The sequence below is a fragment of the Ciconia boyciana genome, chromosome 1 (assembly GCF_034638445.1).
Source record: "Ciconia boyciana chromosome 1, ASM3463844v1, whole genome shotgun sequence".
Classification (NCBI taxonomy): Eukaryota; Metazoa; Chordata; class Aves; order Ciconiiformes; family Ciconiidae; genus Ciconia; species Ciconia boyciana.
The window spans coordinates 40,671,139-40,692,454 of NC_132934.1; the positions used below are offsets into that span (position 1 = coordinate 40,671,139).

At 36.2% G+C, this 21,316-nt stretch overlaps 1 protein-coding gene across 6 annotated transcripts in view; it reads left to right on the forward strand.

Annotated features, from left to right (window-relative positions):
- The window catches only part of CNOT2 (CCR4-NOT transcription complex subunit 2), a 93,723-nt gene extending 77,039 nt beyond the window's left edge, over positions 1-16,684 (forward strand). For 5 of the 6 annotated variants that reach the window (XM_072863498.1, XM_072863516.1, XM_072863508.1 and 2 more), the window contains 8 exons: positions 2-126; positions 1,711-1,831; positions 1,943-2,099; positions 5,891-5,952; positions 6,049-6,098; positions 7,005-7,105; positions 7,656-7,800; positions 15,539-16,684. In XM_072863498.1, the coding sequence (XP_072719599.1) occupies positions 2-126; positions 1,711-1,831; positions 1,943-2,099; positions 5,891-5,952; positions 6,049-6,098; positions 7,005-7,105; positions 7,656-7,800; positions 15,539-15,625 (848 nt within the window). In that variant the 3' untranslated portion in view covers positions 15,626-16,684. The remainder of the gene's footprint in view (position 1; positions 127-1,710; positions 1,832-1,942; positions 2,100-5,890; positions 5,953-6,048; positions 6,099-7,004; positions 7,106-7,655; positions 7,801-15,538) is intronic. The other variant, XM_072863489.1, reaches the window with a different exon arrangement.
- Positions 16,685-21,316: the final 4,632 nt, after the last annotated feature.

Consider the following 21,316-nt stretch of genomic DNA (forward strand, 5'->3'; position numbering starts at 1 on the left):
GTTGGAATGGTAACAAAACCAGCAAGTGAGCAGTCCCAGGACTTTTCAATACACAATGAAGATTTTCCAGCATTACCGGGCTCCAGCTACAAAGACCCAACATCAAGTAATGATGACAATAAATCTGTAAGCAAACGTTAAATCTTCTTTTATTTTGAGTGTTCATACTTCTTCTGATGATTGTATTTCAAAATGGGCAGTGACTATATTTGTAGTATAAGATTTTCAAATTTGCCCCTCTAAATTAACGAGAAATTTTGCAGAAGCAGCATTTCATCTATAACTATGTAAATTGAATTTCTCAGGAAGTTTTTTGGTCCCAACAGTTACTGCGACTTAGCTTTCTTAACTTCATATGACTTCTGTGTCTCCTATTGTATTCTGGGGAGGGGCCAGGGAGGAACTTGCAAGAACACCTCAAAATTTATTTTTGAGAACTGATATATATTTTTCAAGTTTTGCAATTCATAATTTCTTTTTCTACCAATTCCAGCTCATTTTTCGCTGTTGGTGCGTCTCATCAGTAGTACTAATTTACACATTATAACATCTTTCTTCAAAGCTGTCAAATCCTTTAAAAGTTAGGTGGTACAATATCACTTCAAGGTAAAATTCTTAATGGGGAAATGAAATCACAGGGAACAAGCTCTTTTAATAGAGACCATTGCATTCATGGGTATGTTGTAGACCAGTGGGATACAGTGTATCGTAAGTATTGTTGTAATTATAATGCATTAGATATATAGCTTAGATCATAAGATTATGGGGATTTTTCATTGTTTACTCTGAAAGATTTGTAATAAAAATTGCTTTTTTATTACAAATGAATGGTGAATAAAATTTGGATGGCAGAGAACAGTTTCCTACAGTATTTGACAAAATGTTCTAGTTTCTGATTGTTTTATTACTTACAATTGCAAAAAATATGTTAATCAGGGTGGCATAAATACCGATGTGACTACAAACTCATGTGAAAACTGAAAAAATGCAACTGTTCAAAAAAGGGACAGCAGGAAGCCTAGCCTCCAAATGTTGTGTCCAGGTTTACTGTGTGGAAAATTTTTTGATACAGCTAGTGTTGAATACAGTAAAGGAGGAGGGAGTGAATGTGATTACATTGTGTTACTGCAGACTTGTTTTAAAGAATAATAAAGAGTAAGAAATAATAGTTACCGAAGCTATCTTTTGTCAGTATATGGGCTTCTGGAGCGCAGTCACAGTTTTCTTGCCAGACATAGTGTTTACATCTCTTTCCTGATAGTTGCAAATGTGCCAACTGTATGTTGTTTGCACCCGAAATTGGCTTGAGTTGTTATCTGTTGTTATGTCATGGAGTGTTATGCGGGAGCAAGACTGGATGGGAAAAATATATGATGTGATGAGTCTAAAATATCCTCTAGTCACAGGCCCTTGGGATATCCGTTGTGTATTCAAACTCAGGTGTAAAATATTTTCTTACCCTTTTAGACTGCAGGCTGTAGGTTCATTAATAGCTCTTACTGTATGACAGGTATACTTTAGGAAGTGGTAAATATTACATAAGGTTTGGCAACAGAATTCAAGAGCTTCAGCTTGGTTCTGTTTTAGTGCCTAATTTATTAGAGTGACTTGACGTACTGGTTTAGAGCACTTGACTGAAAGATATGGTCAACAAGTTTTTCCATTTTTGTTTGTTTTCATCATACCAACTCTGCAAATTATTTTTAATAGAATTTGAGTACATCAGGCAAAACATCATCCAGCACAGATGGGCCCAAGTTTCCTGGAGATAAAAGTTCAACTACGCAAAACAACAACCAGCAGAAAAAAGGGATCCAGGTGTTACCTGATGGTATGTGTCATTCCGCTTTTTCTTCTTTAAAAGTTTTGACAGTCATTTAGATCACCTTGTTGATTCCTCCACTTTTTGAAAGGAGAAAATTAATTTCTTCTTCTTGCCCAGGTCGGGTTACCAACATTCCTCAAGGGATGGTGACGGACCAGTTTGGAATGATTGGCTTGTTAACATTCATCAGGGCAGCAGAGACAGATCCAGGAATGGTACATCTTGCATTAGGAAGTGATTTAACAACACTAGGTCTCAATCTCAACTCCCCTGAGTAAGTTTCTGGTTTTTGGTACTATCTTCAGTTTTGGTTTTATTATGCTGTCATTCATAATAGGCTCATTTAGCTCACATGACTATCAAACCCACAAGACATTTTACCAAATAAAATTTGAAAATGTAATAATAGTAAAATAAAATTTTCATAAACAAGAGAATTGTGCTTCAAGACATACTGAGATCTTATTATGCAAGCTTTCTATAAACCTAGTGGCTTTGCTTATTCTTCTATCTTCTTTAGGATTTTCTTCAAGAAATTCACAGTGTACTGTTAATAAATTTCACATATATGCTATTTTTCAAATAATAATACTCCTTGAGGTTATCTACACTTAACTCTCAGCAATTTGGGGGGTAAATTCCATTTATATTAATGTAATAATGAACAGAGCATCTGCAGTGTTACCCAGCACCAAAGATTAATTTAAATGAAAATGTAGGTTTATAGTTAACTTCTAGTCATTCAGTTCACCTAAGTTTAGTCATCTATGCTGCCTGTAAAAGCAGGTAGAGACTGCACTAATGCTAAGATAAGTGCTTAAGATAGATGACATGAATCACCAGCCCAGGGTGCCTCTCTTTCTCCAGTAGTTATAGAAGGAACCTAGATCAGTTTGGAGAAAAACACTTATCTTCTAGGTGACTGTGATTGTGAGAGCAATTTAATTTCTGGTACTCTGACTTTCAGCTGAGAATCTCCCATAATTTTGTTTCAGCAGAGATTTACATAGCGTTAGCCTTATTGACTGAGTAGTATATGCATTTTAAGGTTTGCACATAGTATATTAATGAAACAAAGACCAAACAGCATACACACACACAGTTTCCATGTTTCACAAACTTATATGGAGTTGCATGCTGAATGCACGAGTTCAGGGAAGACTGATGAATATGGATATCAAGGTGAGAGGGAAAGCATAGGAAGAACGGCTCTTGATTTTTTTCTGTCGTGAAATAATTGGCATGAATTTACGTATTTCTTTCTAGAGACGTAACTTTTTAGAAATTACCACTTCTAGAAGTTCTTTCTGTAGAGGTTGCATCAAAACTTAGTCAAATTGTTATGCTACTGGCACTTCTAAAAATATTTAAAAACAATCCTCCAAAGTCAGCCTTCTAATACAATTGTCTGTAGTTATTTGCAGAATGTTACATTAATGTAGTATCATCTTCATGTGTACTGTTAGTCTTGCAGGTCACTCCTCCATTGAATCCAGTAGTTTCCTACTCCCATCCCCTTCTCCCACAACACAAAGAGAATGCACAAAGAACAGTTATACTGACCATGGGTTACTGTTTTTCCTTGGTAGTCCCAGAGCTTACAGCACTGACTGGGAGATGGGTCTCCTGGATCTACATGATACTGAAGTAATTTGCTGTTCTCAGTACAGATTGCTCAAACATAATTTGAGGATGATCAGCTGAAAGTAGAATGCCTTTGCTCATTAAAATAATTTCAAGTACCTCGGTATCTGAATTCTTGAGCTGTTCCTAGACACAGGTGAAATCTAGTTATGTCGTTTGGTTATATAGCTACTTTCTCTAGATGTTGGCATGCAGAATAGTAGTAGTGATACTACTTTTGGTGATACTATTTGATGTTTATTCAATGTTATTCATTAATTTTGATGACTAACATAAAGCTTAAGCTTAACGTACCTATTGGAAAGTCTACATAAAACTAGGACCTCATTGCAGAGGAATACTAAACATGCTTTGATGTGATGACTTGTAGCTGTGTTATGCAGCTCCTGAATACGGCATCCAAGGTATTAGTGTGTCTTTGTACATAAGCAGTATATATACCTGGCATGCTGCTGCTTTTCCTTAGCACGTATGCTGTAAATAGCTGGCTTTTAAAAAGCTTTTAGCATTTAATTTCTGTATATAGGGTATTAAGGGTCTTGGAGGGTGTAGGGTTAATAGTTTATCCAGACAGTTCTGTATCAGAAAGCTGGTTTTATTTTATAATACAGAAGAGATTTGCAAACAGCCTGTGCAGTCCTCAATGTCTCGCCTGCCATCTTGCCTTATGTTAAACACCCTTGGCTTCCTTTATGAATTGTCATTTGAAAAACTAAAAGCATTTCACATGTGGAAAGCTGAAGTTTTCTGCCTTGTGAGGTATTTCTGATGGTAAAGATACCTGTCTGACTTAAACACTTAGCACAATAAATGTGCTGTTAGAAACAAAATTTTAGAATTCTGTATGTATCTCTAATGGTTTGAATTAACCCTTCAACTCCTAGTTTTATGTAGATTTTCTGTGCAGGTAGGTTAAGATTTATTTCAGTTGTTGAAAGAATGATTATGTATTGCCTGTTCAGTCCTGTATTTTTTTGTTAAGAAATATGCCTCTAATTCCTTAGGATACCTTAAAATTCTACATAAACAAAAATTTAAGAATACGGTATTACTACATTTAATTCTTTAGAGATTACGTAGCTGTTTGTTCATGTTCTGAAGCTTTCTGAAATATTCATCAAATAGACTGTAGGCTGTGCAATACCTCCTTGAAAAATGTTAAATTAGTAGAGTTTTATTTGTATCACAGGGGGAACACTGTGCACAAACTCTTCAGTTTTTATTGCATACAGAGGTGCAGCCCCGAGTCTGTAAAATCCTGGATTCTTTGCCCTAGGAAACCAAACCTCTAAGGCATGCATGAGGTGATGGAGTTGCAGGACACTCCTCTTCTTGGGGCAATGCCTATCCATGCTTTCAGTAGAAGGAATGGTTTAGTTATTTTCAACATCTGCAGATTTTGCCACTGAAATCTTCCCTCAGGCTCAAAAGCATAAGTTTTTTGCTAACAGTAAGATTTAACTAGCCTAGAGTAAGATAGACACCACTTGATCAATGTAGTTTTTGGCCCATGTAGCTCAGCTGGGAGTTTGTTGTGTTCAGGTAATTTGGTAGGTTTCTGATATTTTTTTTTTGCAGTAATTATTAGGCCCTTGACAAGAAGGAAGCAAGGATTTGATAGGGTGTGCCATACTCAAGTTTCATTTACAAAACTTGCCATAATAGCATGCTATCATGGACAATTAAAAGCAGGCTTTAGCTACCTGCCAAAAGCACATTTTGCTCAGTCCTTTTTTTTACTTCTTTAACTGTTAATTAGAAAACTCATTCCTCAGTACATCAGTCATTGTAGTAGAGTTGAAATTTTCATCATTTTCTCTTTATTAAACTAATGGCTCCATTTTTTTTAAATATATGTTAGCAAAATCTATATAAAAGAAAAATACTAAATCATAATAAACTTGTGTTCATGTTGTGCTGGGATTCAATTTATTTGTCATCACTGAAATTTAGAAGAAGACTAAAATCTTTACTGGTTAGTTTTAAAAAAAAATAAAAATCTACCAGTATAAGCTTTTCCGCACCTTTTAAATCATAGGCTAATATATCAGAACCCACCAGGCTTGTGGCAGCTGTTCCTATGCAAATTGAAACCCTGTGTAAAATTGGATCCCTCAAAAGGGTTGGGATCCCTTGCACCTAAGTTAAACGAATTATAGATTAAAAAGGAAATCTTGGCCCTGTAGATTCCCATTGCAGTTTAAATGCGATCTTCCGCCACGTATTAAAAAGAACATGAATAAATGTAACAATTTCCAGCCCACTTTCCTAAAATTTCTTTTTCTCCTTTCTTCTCACCCCAGGTAGTGATTTTGGTTGTGTGATATGGTTTTTAGGTTTACGAGCTTGGTTGTGGGGATTTTTTGTTTGTTTGTTTTGATTTTTATTTTTAATTTTAATAAATTTGTGCTTTTTCTTCAGAAATCTTTATCCCAAATTTGCATCACCCTGGGCATCATCACCTTGTCGACCTCAAGACATAGGTAAGAGAGAAATAACTATTTAATTGAATATTAATATTTGCAAAATATATTCATTTACATGTCTTAATAGTTGCATCAATTCCGATTCTTTTTTAGACTTCCATGTTCCATCTGAATACTTAACTAACATTCACATTAGGGATAAGGTGAGTACGTGTGTGTGTGTGTGCTTATTTTTTGTTAATTTATTACCAGTAATTTTCTAAATTTTCTTTTAGATAGGTAATGTTCAAAACCGGTGCATTTTATGGATGTCCTCAATCTTTTTAGGAACAGTGATGCATTAACCGGCTAATTGGACACATCATGCACCCATTCCACCTTAGAAAAAGAAAGGGAAGACAAAACTGAGAATGGGCATGGTTAGCTAAAGAATACATTATGTTTTTAAGAGTATGCCCTCCATGCAAAGCAGAAGTTTGTTATAATCCATATATTGTAATCTTCAATTGCCATATTAAATTGAGATATTTCTTCTTGAGATAAGCTCAGAATTGCAGTTCAAGATATTCTCACATTTATCTGTTGCTTTCCATATCTACATGAATAGGGATTTTTTTCTTAGATGTATTTTCTTTCAACTATTGTAGTTCCATAAGAGGCATCACTGAGAAATATTGTAAGAAGTTGTAGTAATGTTACTTAATAGAATGTGAAGTGAGCAAATACATGTAAATGGTTTTTCGGTTGTTTTGGTTTTGTTTGGTGGTGTTTGGGGTTTTTTTTGGTGTGTTTTGTTTTTTTTTTTTAAATTAAAGAAAAAGTAAGTAGGTCAGGATACACACAGGTGCAGGGAGAAAATTCTGTCTTGCTGATTCATTACTTCTGTTTAATTTTATGTTCTGTCTTTTACGTTGGAAAGGTTAAGTAAAAGCGAAGAAAAGTGATTGTTTTAATAATTATTACTCTTGTTATATTAGAGTATCATTTGCAACACACTTAGGATGGAAGCACGTTCTGGATGTATCCTTGTGTTATTTAAGTGGGATAGTATGTCTTAAAACATTTATCTATTGTGATTTTTCATCCTCATTTTCTTCAATCTTTTGCAGCTGGCTGCAATAAAACTTGGCCGATATGGAGAAGATCTCCTGTTTTATCTCTATTACATGAATGGAGGAGATGTATTACAGCTATTAGCAGCAGTAGAGCTGTACGTTCAAACTATTTTGTCAGTCTTATATGATTTAATCTATTGCAGTAATGAAGTAGTAGATGTAAAAAAAAAAACCCAACAAGTTAGACACTGAAAACAAGCGTAGTCAATCTAAAGCTGGAAACCTTTTTTTAAATACCTCCTCCAACCTTGGTTCCATTTTGTACTTTTTTTTTCATTCATATAGTGGAAATCAAAAGTCTGTCCCATAAATTTTGTGTTACTATGAAGCACTGTGGAAAAGTGGCAAGTGCCAGTCATCATTAAATATCTAACTTATCTTCAGCAAAATGAAAATCAGTAAATAATAATAAAAAGAATTTGGTGTTTGAACCTACCAGACTTTTTAGTGTCATATGTGATTAGTTTGAGGTGTAATTGTATGGAAGAGGTATGAGATCACAGGTATAACAATGTCTTAGAAATTTTGTTTTGGTTTTGAATGCATTGTATGGTTTCGATCAAAACCCTTAAAATTGTATTTTATGAAGTCAAATTCAGATAACTAACACTAAAAATTATTTTTCCTTCCTACTAAAAATGAAAGATTTAACCGGGATTGGAGATACCACAAAGAAGAACGAGTATGGATCACCAGGGCACCCGGCATGGAGCCAACAATGAAAACCAATACGTACGAGAGGGGAACATATTACTTCTTTGACTGTCTTAACTGGAGGAAAGTAGCTAAGGTATCTCTTTTCCCTTGTGCAGATTTTTTAAGTCTGTCAACCATGTATTTTTAAAAGGACAAAAGTAAAACCCAACCTCCTCCCCAAAAATCTCAAACTTTTTAACTTCCAATTGTTTAAGTTCATTATCTTAATTTCTGATGTGTGAGGGAATAGAGATTGCCTAAAACACTAGTTTGTGGAAGAGGAAATGTTCCTCTATTTGCTGTGTTCTTTGGGACGTACAAGGATGTAGAACTTACATTATGAGTTTTGTTTAGATCAAAAGCTTTTTTCAAGTACAGAATTATAGAATAGAAAGCATTATTTGGCACTTTAGAAATTGTGCTTGCAGATATTTTATTGTTTTGCTTTAGAAAATTCAATAGGGAGCTACTGCATCTCACTTTGGAATTAAAAATAGGTATGGGGGGGTGTTTTTGAGGGGGTTGGCTGTTTTGTTTTGTTTTGAGGTTTTTTGGTTTTGGGGGGTGTTTTTTTGTTGGGGTTTGTTGGGGTTTTTTTTCCAGATATTGTCTCTCCTTGAGCATACTGCAGGACTTTTGTGCTCTGTTGTTTGAACATCAGAGTACATTGAAATAAATGACTTATTGTAGGGTGGAGGCATATTTTCATGGTGCTTCTTTTCTGTATTCTAGGCCAAGAGGCATTAAAAAACTCTGAAAGCTATGGTCTTCTCCTTTCCCACTTCTGATTATCTGTTTGTTCCTTTCTGTCCATGAATACTGTCAGTAATGTTCACCCTTTACTTGTTAGCTGAAGAAATGCATAGAATTGTGCTTCATTTTCTCCACCTTCTGCCAAATATAATTAATTTTCAGTATCTTCCAACTTCTAAGACCATCCAACTTCCAATCCCAGCCTTTAAGACCATCTTGTACAATGCCTTTTCCTTGCTGGATCCTGATTTCTGTGACTTTTCTTCTCCACTAAAGCAAAGATTTTTCTAATGCAGATATGTGCCAAAACACTATTTGAGAAATCAGGAGTGCTAACATTCAGTAACCTGGCAAGAGGTGTGCTCTTTTGAAAATAGCCTGTCCTACAAGGTGATGCATCCAACTTCAGCTGGAGCTGAAAAAAAGATAAATTCACAATATACATACAGCCATTACCCCTACCTAGAGTTTGGTTGAGTTAAATAGTTTGTCAAGAATCTCATTCCCCACTTAAGTTTGGTTACATGAGATTCTACGGATGTGGCATGATTTTGCCACATCAAGTTTTAACCAATGTGTTGGATTCATCAATGAAAGAGTAAACATAAAACTTCCATGTCAGACCTTCTGTAGATACGGTATCACACTATTGCTTTTCTCTAAAAACACTTAACGGATCAGACCAGATTAATCTTGAAGCCTTGAACTCAACAGATGTCATTCCAGCATGTTGGAACTATGTTTTGTGGTTCCATGTGCTTAGATTTCATTTAATCAGACATCTTTTCACCTGCACCCTAACTTACGAATTGTTTGCTGAAAAGGCATTTCATTTCTGTGAGCAAGTTGCATCTATACACTTGGAGATTATGAAATATTGCATTAAATAGTTACATGTCTGTTGATGTGTTTTAAAATATTAGCTTTAAATTAGTAGGAATAGAGTTCAGTGTTCTCCCCTCTGTTAAGTGCATTACATTTCTTCCTAGCCAGTATATTGAAGTTTTCCGTCATCTAGAGATTAACTAGACAAGATGCTCTTTTTCCTTTCTTCCCCCCTCCCCCCAGTAAATTTGCTTAGTCTGTGCAAGCTCCCCTCAGAAATTAACATTTTAGTTGCCCCAAATTATATAGGAGGCTTTTTGGTCCATTTGCATGTGTGACTGGTTGCCTCTGCTGCCTTTCCTGTGACCATAAGAAAACCAAGATTTTGTAACTGAAGGTTTTATTGGCAAGCCCTACTTGTATGGATTTTCATATGTGCAAGGTAATGCCAGAACTTTTAAGCAAAAGCATCGCTCCCCTCAAAAGAAAAGCCAAACAAAAGGAAAGTTTTAATTTATTCTTGAATTATTTATTTGCTGCTTGGTATACTTGCTTAGGTTTCCCAAGACACTGTTTAAAGCTATTTTATTATTACGTAAGGTTATCAGAGGGGAAGTAATTACCTTTTGAAAGGATAGATTTCTTCTTTGGAGTCAATGGAATATGTTCCATTTATTTATGAGCAATAAGAGCCTCATATAGGTTCATATATTGATGGATCAGATTGAGTTATTACCCTATGTGGAAACACAACATTTCTTTTACTAGGAGGTAGTCGTGCCCATTGTATAAGATTTAGTAACCTCTTTAGTGTCTCTTGTTTTTCTACCTGTAGTAAATGCGTGAAGCTGCTACTTGATGCTTAAGCATTACTTTTGAAGACAGTATTTTCTCTGTTTGGAGTCCTGAGTGCTGTCCTGAAATTCAGTATTCAGTGTTTCAGTTGTTAATTAGCACACTACATCCTTCCTCTTTTAAAGAGTAGAGCTGGCTTCATCTGGTAGTCATTCCTGGAGATACTACAGTGAAAGAGATATATGAATCACTAGTGTTCTCCAAATGATTTTGCCCAAGATCTACACAGATTGTCTTCTCTTTACTTTGCATACTGAAAATAATTCCCCCAACATTAAGAAGCAATTGGTAGCTTGTAAGGGGAGGGATAGTATTTTCTAAAGTTTTGCACCTGCAGCAGTAAGCTAACAAGGAACATGATTTCCCCCCCCAGTGTCCATAGGAAGAGAGAATATCTTTTCTTTTAGGCTTGTGTATTTGTTAATGTGAAAATTGGAACTGGAATATTATTTTGAAATTTTTATTTAGTTTGGTGCAAAATACAGCAGGCAAGTTGAGTACTGATTCCAGGAAGCTAGAGAAGGATTTGGGGAAAAATTGCTGGTTTGTTACATGGAAAAGGAATCACTTGCTAGAAGTAATTCTGTGATGTTTCCATCCATGATAAATAAATAAGAACTTAGATGTATGTCAGGTGTGATCTTGGCATTGTATAGTAATGTTGTTACCTCTGATATTAATTTCTGGACTTGACATTTCCTTGGAGGAAGACTAACATAGACTTACCATAACAAGAATGGCAGTATTTGATAGCTCCATGTTGCTTTGAATGCAAAGAAAAGTATGGCCAAGTTTGTTTGGTGTTTTTTCTCCTAACAAACACAAAAGTATTAATTAATGTTTCAGGAAATTAAAAATATAAGAAGCTGGAAAAAAAAGAAAGAATTCTGATAAACTGCAACTGTTACAGTATTAGTGAATGCTGGGAATATCAGTTCCTTAGAAGGACACAATAGTAATTGCTGCTTAACGGTTTCATTAGTCCTTTTTTGAAGCAGTCAGACAAGAATTATTTCTGGTAAATTACTGTCTTTTATATGTGCAAATTAAATTATTCTTCAAGGTGCTTTATAAATTTGTCTGTTGTTCTAGTGTATATGCTCAAATATAGGGCAGCACATATTTTAATGTGGTGTGCTTTGCAGACATGGTGCATTATACATTATGAGCTTATGTATTTATTGTACCTATTTTCAATTATACTGAATTACAGTAGATACAGTGAAATATAGCTGTTTACTTTGGATAGTATTACTAAATCTTCAGACTAAGTTTGTAAAAACATAAACCAGACATGGTTTAACAGATTTTTTGATAGTGTCCTACATTGGTTTTAACAAAGTCCAGTAGAGTAGACTGAACAACTTCTTTCAAGAAAACATCAAATAATTATCTTTTTCATTAAGCTGTAGGCTCTATTTTTATATTCCTAGAATACGTGTATTTATATTCCATATATATATTCCTAGACCAGGGAAGGAAATGCAGCAAAACAGCTGAGTAATGAGACAATTTCTAAACTGTTAGGAAATAAAATCAAATTAATTCTATCTTGATACGTGGTAGTAAATAGTGGGGGGGGGGGGGAGAGAATGACAATAAACTTCAAATTCACCTTAAATGCAGAACAAAATGGAGGAAAATGCTGATTACAGATATGTCTGTATATATCATTTTTCATCCTAGGGCATGTGGAAAGTACAGTATGGTTAAAGACACTTTGATTTTTCACTGAGAATTTGGCTATATAGTTTGCTGCTGTTGAGGAGACATAAGAGAGAGACAAATGAGAGAGGAAGGGAAGTGGATATGAGACAAAAATGCCTTCTACAATTACACATTTACTGAAATCCTGATTTAAATTGTCTGAAATAAACTGTCTGGAATTTCTCCTTTGAAATACTTTTATTTATGTAATACTTTTATTTTAGGAGAATTAATCCCATTTAAGGAACAAGATTATAAAACCCTCTTACTTTGATTTTATAGTTACAAAACATGGAATTCTTTATGGGAGAGAAGGTTAAATTTCCAAGTGTTTATTTGCTTAAAGGGTTGCTGCCTATATTAAATTACTCCCTATCCTTTTAAGATCAATATTAATTGAAATACTTCTATAATTCCTAGAAAGTTAAATTTGTTCTTCTAATAGAGATGTGCCATAGCATTTTAATTCAGCCCCTAATTTAAATTTGGATCTTTGCATCCATCTTTAAGCCAGTATAAATGCTGCTTTTTCGGTCCCATTTGGAATTTTTGAGCTAGCCATGGATTTCTACCCTCTCCTTTGGTGGACTTACACAGTCCAGAATATTTTGTCCTCAGGACACTTCCTATTTGGCTAACTTTTTGTTTTGTCTGTTAATGCTGCAGATCACCTTAAACAATTCTCTTCTATCTTTAGTATTCTTACCTATTATTGTTTGTACATGTGCAGGCTGATGTGACTTTACCATCAAAACAGTTTTTCAGGATGACACGAGAAGTGATTGATTTGTTTGTGTAGAACAATTTATTTAGTGTCGTACGTGTGCTATAAGTTTCCACACACATTTAGTATTCGTTATTCTTGGTCAATAAAAGGTATTTAATTTTTAATAATTACTTCCATGTGGAAAATAAAACAATTTAACAGATGTTTGTCAATGGATAAATGGTGTTTTATTTGTATCTGCTTATATTAAAACACATCAGTGCTACTGTTCACATCCTAAACCACAGTGGCCCCTGGAATCAAAAGCAAAAACATAAAGTATACCTGTAATACAAGTATTTTTCTATATGTAATAAATAATTTCCTTTTAGTTTTCAAAAATATTTGGTCAATGAGTTCTTTTTTTGGTATTGTCAGATACAACTTTAGGTATTCTTATACGCTACTGGACATTGGACCTGAGCATTGCTGACTCTGGGATGCAAATCAAAAAGGCTGTTTTAAGCCTGTTTATTTTAAAAATCAATGACAGTTTGAAGTATCAACTCACATACTTCTAAAGAAACTTTGGTAGGGAATCATATTCCTTCTTCTAAATGAGGGGCTTCCAGTTTGTGGCACACAAATGCTCCAGCTCCTGAGCAATTCTTTCAGACGCACACCTTGCTCGCAGCTACTACTGCCAATAGAGGGACACAACCACCTTAAGTTTGGAAAGCCCTTTCTAGGCTACTGATACTGTCTTACCGGTTTAAGTAGCCATTTTTCCGTGGGTAGTTTTGAAGGCATTTCAGAGCATGTGGAGGTTCAGGTAACTGATTGAAGCTTTTATTATTAACCCGTCTCTTTCTTTACAATTTTGTTAAAGAAGCAGTTCCCGAACAGCTGACCATAGATCGATAGTAATCTGCAGACCCTTCCATGATTATGTGCAAAATGGAAACTTTGAAAGCCATGAATGGGAGAGAAGTTTAAATGGTATTTTTTTTATTATAAAATGACTTCAGAATTACTGAAGATCCGCCCAGCCTAAACCAGCCTTTCACACCAAAATACCCACATAGATTTGTACACTTTGATCTTGCTTCTGGCAAAAGGAGGGAGCAGGCATCTCTTCAGTATCAGCACACGTGTATGTACCTGCACAAAAAGAGAACATACACCAACTGGCATGCAGTATTAATTAGGAATCCCAAAAGCAATTGACCTGTATATATAACCTAAAAAAGCCCAAACAAACAAAACAAACCCATGACCAAAATAAAAGAAAAAACCCAACCAACTAAAAAACCCCTTGGTTGGAGTAGAGAATGGGGAACCAGAAATGAAGCAGATGTACAGCAGTTCAGTGCAGATGGCTGTAACCTCACATAGGTTTTGCTACGATTTTCTGGCTTTAGGGACAGCATTCTCTGGGGAGTACAGGCTTACTGAATGCTTAGCATTTTCCCCTACTTTGTTTCCTTACCATGCTGAATGTTCTTTCTATACTAGATGGGCCTTGTTTTGCCTTGAAGAAGAGAAGTCTGAGAGCTGGGTTTCCTAGATTTTATTTCTGGTCTTGCATTGACTTGGTCTTTAATTTAGTTTGTCTACCTGTAAAAACTGAAATATTACACTGTTTAATCACTTCAAGGAGTGTTCTAAAATAATCTGTTCACTACTCTTAGTGTGTTCATCCGTATGTAAAAATAGCGGAGTAAGTTTGCTCTGCAGATACAGATGATGTTCTGCTGAGGTTCTCCACTGAGTTAGGGAAAATAAATTTCTGTGCATGTCCGAGGTAGCTGTTGTTGAATTACCAAGAACTTAAAGAACAATTCTGAAAATTCTGCTTACTCTGTTTCTTGAATGAAGATAAAACGGGGATGAGACACAGTTAAACTGCTGAGAGGATGTGAAAAACTTAAGATTTAAGTAAGTCCTTGTACATTTTTGCATGACTGAAGTAACAAGCACCAAATGTCAAAGTGCGCTAATTAGGGCTATGTGCACAAATTAAGGTCACAGGGAAGGAAGTTGCTTTTTTCAGTGTAATAATCAGGATGCATTTAGACATCAGGAGTGGTTACAATCTGATTTGTAGTAGCTCCTGTAGTCAGATTAAGAATTCCTACTGGATCACTGAAATGTTTTACAGTTACGCAAACCAGACACCCTCAAACAAAAGTCAAGTGATTGTGCCAGTGAGACAATAAAGCTGCTTATTTATGAACCAGTAGCTTGTGTGGCATCTGAGTACATGGGTAAAGATTTTTAGTTTGTGTGGTTGTTTACAAAATACCGGGAGAATTTGTCATGACAGATGTTGGCAAAGTGTGATATAGGAGCAAGGAGCTCAGGATGTACAGGAGGGTTGGTGAGTCTGAAGCTTAAATCTGAGTAGGAAATGGGGTGGAATATTTTGTTAAATTCTGGATTAAATAGGTTTCAGTAGTTTGTCTCTAGCATTTTAGATAATGTTTCCCAATTTTGTAGTAACAAGGAGAAACCTATCTAGTTTAACTTACAGTTTGGTCTGGTAGTATGGCACAAAATATCCCAGAACTTAGGTAATCCAAACAAAGTCTCTGTACATCTGAACTGTGGAAAGACAGAAGCTTTTATTCATAATTCAGCTCATGCCATGATTGTATATTTGTGTTTTGTGTGTGTATATATATATATAAAATAGTTTGAGATAGTAACTAGGGTTCTGAGAATAATGCAACATTATAAAGAATAGGAGAGCCTACATGTTGCAGGTGTAACAGCCTAGGATATTGACTTTTTCCTAACTAATATATAGAATCCCAGAGAGCAAAATCATGTGTTTCTGCCTTGAGATAAGTTAGGACTTGATCTCTTCCGTATTTGAGCTTTTCAAGTATGACTGGTAGGATGAATGGTTCTCGACGGGTAAATGATACGTTGTTTTATTTGGTTTTGTCTTTTTTTTTTTTCCTATTTTTTATTTTAACTGTAGGAGTTCCATCTGGAATATGACAAACTAGAAGAAAGGCCTCATCTGCCATCAACCTTCAACTACAACCCTGCTCAGCAAGCCTTCTAAAGACTTCCCTTTTCTTGGGGTATGGCTGTCTCAGCACAATACTCAACATAACTGCAGAACTGATGTGGCTCAGGCATCCCGGTTTTAATTCCTTGAGGATCTGGCAATTGGCTCATGCGAAGGGTCACCATTTGAGGTCCTGCCTTACTAATTATGTGCTGCCCAACAACTAAATTTGTAATTGTTTTTCTTTAGTTTGAGCAGGGTCTGAATTTTTGTTTGTTTTATTTTTTGCCAGCAGACAAGCTTGGGTCTGTAAAGACAAGCGAGTACACTGACAAAAGTTTACCACTTAGTTTTCCAAAATGTAAAAACAAAAAAAAAAAAAAGAAAAAAGAAAAAAAATTAGACAACAAAATTTGCATTGTTCATTGTAGCACTATTGGTAATAAAAAATGTTTGTGCATTTTTATGTGAAGATCCTTCTCGTATTTCATTTGGAAAGATGAGCAAGGTTTGCTTCCTTCATTTTACTTCCCCTTCTGTTTTTGAAAGGCAGTTTTCGCCAAGCTTAATGCAAGAATATCTGACTGTTTAGAAGAAAGATATTGCCACAGTCTCTGGTTAGTTTCCAGAGTTGTGTATTACTGAGCTTCATCTTTCCAGAATGAGCAAAACACTGTCCAGTCTTTGTTACGATTTTGTAATAAATGTGTACATTTTTTTTAAATTTTTGGACATCACATGAATAAAGGTATGTATGTACGAATGTGTATATATTATATATATGACATCTATTTTCGAAAATGTTTGCCCTGCTGTACCTCATTTTTAGGAGGTGTGCATGGATGCAATATATGAAAACGGGACATTCTGGAACTGCTGGTCAGGGGACTACTTTGTCGCCCTGTGCACTAAAGGGCCAGATTTTCAGCAGCCAAGGACATCCATACCCAAGTGAATGTGATGGGACTTAAAGAAGTGAACTGAGACAATTCACTCTGGCTGTTTGAACAGCAGCGTTTCATAGGAAGAGAAAAAAAAAAAAAGATCAATCTTGTATTTTCTGACCACATAAAGGCTTCTTCTCTTTGTAATAAAGTAGAAAAGCTCTCCTCACTGCAGTGTTGACTTTGATTTGAGATTGTGAAATTATTTCTTCAACAATGAAAAATGGAAAAAAAAAAAGTTGAAGTATTAAAACTATCGAGCTGTACAGTGGTTAAGACACTTGAAGAGTCTTTTTGCTGCTGACAAGTAAATTTATGAGACAGTTTTATATTCTTTTCCACAGTAAAGTTTCCACAGCCAAAAAGTTTGGTAAACCTTGGTTTCAGATCCCCTGTCTATAATAGCAAATAGCAAATCATTTGTAGAAAGGCGGGTGGGTAACATTTCAAATGATAGAAAGATGCTTCAAGAATTCATCACAGAAGGAACACTTGGAAGGAGCTTGGTTTAGAACTGATCATAGCTTAGCTCTGGGTTGGTATTTTCCCATTTAAAACAGGAATACATTTCGTTTGATGATCACTGCTACTTGAACTTCCAGACGCAAACAAACATGAATGTACACTGGTTCTGAAAATTATAACTCTTCTCTAGAGCAGAGAAAGAAAAACCTGAACCGTTTGGATAGTTTCCTTTTTCTTGATGTGACCGCCACTTCTCATTGAGGTGCCTCTGGTGATGCAAACCATTTCAAAATACCTGAAATTACCAAAGCAAGAAAAGACAGCAAAATATATGTCAGTGAATGTGGGGTTTTATTTTTAGGTTTTGACCTGTTTTTCTATGTAGTGCAAAAACAGCTTGTTGGCATGTATTGAATTATGCTTGGAAATTGCACCATTAATGGCATTGCTGTGGTTCTGTATCAGGTGTATAGCAATTTTAAATTCTGCACTTTTTAATATCTATTTTAAGATGATAGACATAAAAATATGCACCTATTAATTATAATTTGTTTATTATTAAAGCAAACTGCTTTATCAGCTTCAAATAAGAGGATGGTTATAATCCAGATGATGGCTAACACAGCTGAAAAAGATGGTGGCTTTTTCTTTTTATTTTTTTCTCAAATCAGAGCAGATACAAACATATATTTGACTATACAAACATAAATTTATAAATTTTAAAAAGGATAATTTTCCAAAAAGCGTTTTGGTCACTCCACAGTTAACGTTACCTTTTTTCCTGTCAGAGGTCTGCTGTGATCTTTGCTTTTTTTTTTTTAAGGATTCCTGAAATGATCTTTATGTCTTCAAATCAAATGTGATTACTTCTTATTACATGAGCTTGGGTTTTTTAATGTCTCTTTTCACCTGCATAGCCAATCTCATGGAAATGAACGACAAATACAGTAAAGGGAGCAAGATAAGTTACATTAAAAATGATGTCTTATACTACTAAATACCTATGGTAATTTAAAAATAATTAAGCTGAAATTGGGAACCTAAGTTCTCCAAAAAGTTACTTTGGTGATACAGTTGTATTCAACTGCATGATACTTCAAAAATGTGAGATGCTTGATTTTAGCAAACTTCTCACCTGTGAGCAAGGAACTGGCGCTTTGCTCCTTCCAAGGGGAAGAAGAGTCTGGCACTCGTTCGTTGATTAAATAAGCATATGTGGAGACTTTAAAATCTGTGCCTCAATTTCATGTTACACTCTGGGTTGAAGCAGGAGAAACAGGTTTAAACAGAATACAAGGTGTAAAATTGGATCACATTGATTAAAAAATTTGAAAAAAAAACATCCTGCCTTTTTTTCTGACAGGAAGAAAACCTCAGCCTGCATTTACACATTTACACACATGGCAAACTGGCAATCGAATTGGCCTGGAGATTTTTAACACTGACAATTAAGGTCTGAGGCTTATTTAATATGTTTTTACATTCCACTAACACTATGAATGAGGGGAGGGAATAGAATGCTGCTATTAAATTTATTTCAAATTATTTGAGGTGGGGTTTTTTTCCCCGTAATTATAGTGTTGTACAACAATGTGCAAGGTAAGTTCTGAGTAGTAAACCCGGTGTTCTTGGAAACAAGTAGTATTCCTATTTCTGGCCTGTTTAACACACTCCCATGTTCATCGCTCCTTATTGCATATTGTTTATAAATCTTTATTGAATAGTTAGCTCCAGTTTCTCTGGAAATCCATTACCCTGAATTTCCAGGGTTAAAATGGGTTTCACCCCCTGGATTATCCCTAGTATTGCAGAAAACACTTGCAGTTGTTATTTTAACAGTTATTACTCAAACCACCCTGCCTGTGGGAAAATTGAGGGTACCAGGGAGTCATGGAGGAAGGAGGTCAGGACACTCCACCTGGGTGTTTAAAAATGAACAAACAAAAACCCAGCCAGGACTCAACCTCCTCTTCCTTAGTACCTGGTGCCACAAATACTTGAGCATGTGAGAACCTTCATGGGCTTGATTAATCTAATTGAAGACCTGAGTAATCCAGGGAAGCCTGCAGATATTCACATGGGTAAAACTATTTTGCACGTGACTGTGACCTCCGTTAAAGTGTCGGCTGCACGTGGGTCAGGATTCATGACTGGCCACCCCACTCTTTCATAGACGTGATATCTATGCAGTACAAAGATACATAATCATATCACTTTGCTGCTTGTCATGTCCGAAATCCTCTCTATCCCTAAGCCAGTATTTTTTGTACTTTTCTGTTTCCATTTTACAGTTTCCATGAAAAAAAAATATTGAGAATGTACCCAAAATACAAACTTGTGTACCGCAGTCAGATGCGAAATTGTTTGCAGAGTGCTGAGGGACTCTTTCTGTTGACTGTAAAGAGACCAGAAACTATCTTTGGCACGACCTAAGCGGTGCTGGAAGGCATAGAGGTCTATGGGGCAGTCAGCTCCATCCCGCATGGCTTGTAGGTGGCCATGGCTATTGAAGAAGGGTGTTCACTTCCTAAATAACATTGTTTTAAAGATATTTGTCACCTAAAAGGAACACATTTTAATTTTTTTTTTTAATTAATTGCCCGTAACTTCTGATTGAAAGTACTTCCACTGCTGGATATTGACTGAAACAAAAAAGGAAGTTTGGTTGCCAGCTGCCACACTCGAGAAGAGCTTCTAAATGCACAGTTGTCATGAGGTAGCTGAACAGTGCTTTTGATCTAAGATACTAAATATAACAACTGCTTCTTTTAAAACAAAATTTCTGGGAGTGCTTAATTTTCGAATACCTTACCCTTTCATCATGTTCCTCAAAATCTGCCGCTGCCTAAAAATTACGATAGTAGAAGTTGAATTCTGGTAAAGAATGCAGATCGGGCTAAGCAGTCGGGATTGACAACTGATGCTTTTATTTTCATATAAAAATTCTCATAGTACAAGAATTAAAATGGTGTAGCTGTTTTTGTTTCTCTTCTCCTTTGATAAGCTTATGTGCTCTCATTTCCACAAATCAGAAAGCTTCTAGTACATTTTAAAATACCAGAGGAAATGCAGCTGGATGGCTTATTTTGAAATTGTGGTTTGAATTACTTCAGTAGGTTTACCTCTTAAAACCACTTTACTGTTGGAGTTAAACTTTGTTTTTTTGAAAGTAATGTTAAAACACTTTGGGCAGTGGTTTTGAATATTACTGATTCAACCCGCTTCAGAATTAGTAACTGAGCTTGCATATTATTTTCCTAGACTTCGGTTTATCGTTTGCATTTCATATTGCCTTGTAGATATTAACATGCCAATAGTGGACGTGGGTATATGTCAGAATTTTCCTGCTGAAGCTGCCAAAATAATTTTCTGCAAAATCACTTCTTAACTCCCTTTGGTTTAACAGATAAACAATGCAGTGAAGTAGCCAGTTTTCACGATTGCACCATCCTGCATCACCTGTAAAACAGTCCTGATGAGGAGCGAAGGGGAGGCAGGCATCCCGGAGCTGCTCTGTCTGATGCAGACATCGATGAAATCCTGTGGAAACTCTTCAGCTTTTTCTACAGCTCTTCTTTTGGACGAAAGGGCTGTTTTGATTGTTCCCCTGCCCCTAGGTGTGTTTCTACCAGCCGGCTGGGATCTCCCTCCCTTTGAAGGCCAATTTACTTTCTGGTGGGCATCACAGTATTGGTTTCAAAAAGGCATTTTGTTATTGTGTATATACACATTTGCTATTCGAAAAGGCGGTTCATTACTGGCACTTTCATGGAAGACTGCAAGGCAGCTCTACAGTCGACATCACGAGGACCACCGCTAGACTTCTGCAAGGAAACGGGTTCGCGTGAGCCCGTTCCCCTCCGCTGGCTCCTGTGGGCATGGGGTAACAGAGCCCCACCGCGGCCCATCCAGCCTCAAGGTGCACGACTGAGGTGGAGGCATCCTCGCCATGGGAGCTGCCTTCGGGTCGGGTGATCAGTGGTTGGCCACAGGTAAGCCTGCCCCTCGGTCACGGGGCAAGGAAGGGCCTGAAAAAGCAGATAGCAACCTGTATTCCTGCTGTTGAAAATTTTGTACAGACATTTAACTTTCTACGCCAGCTTTCTCAGCCCTGGCTGAGACGCAGCCCACGGTCGTAGAGCCAGCGTCCCGACTCCTGCCCTCAGCAGGTGACAGCAGAGCTAAGTCTTTGCAACTGGGCCCCTAGTACCCAGCTTTACCCTCTTACAAACCAGGCATTAACGATCATTTTTCACTTCTGACTGATCCAAATAGACTTGGAGTCCTGACTGAGTTACCTGTGCAAAGCTTTTCAAAAACAATGAGATTATCTGGT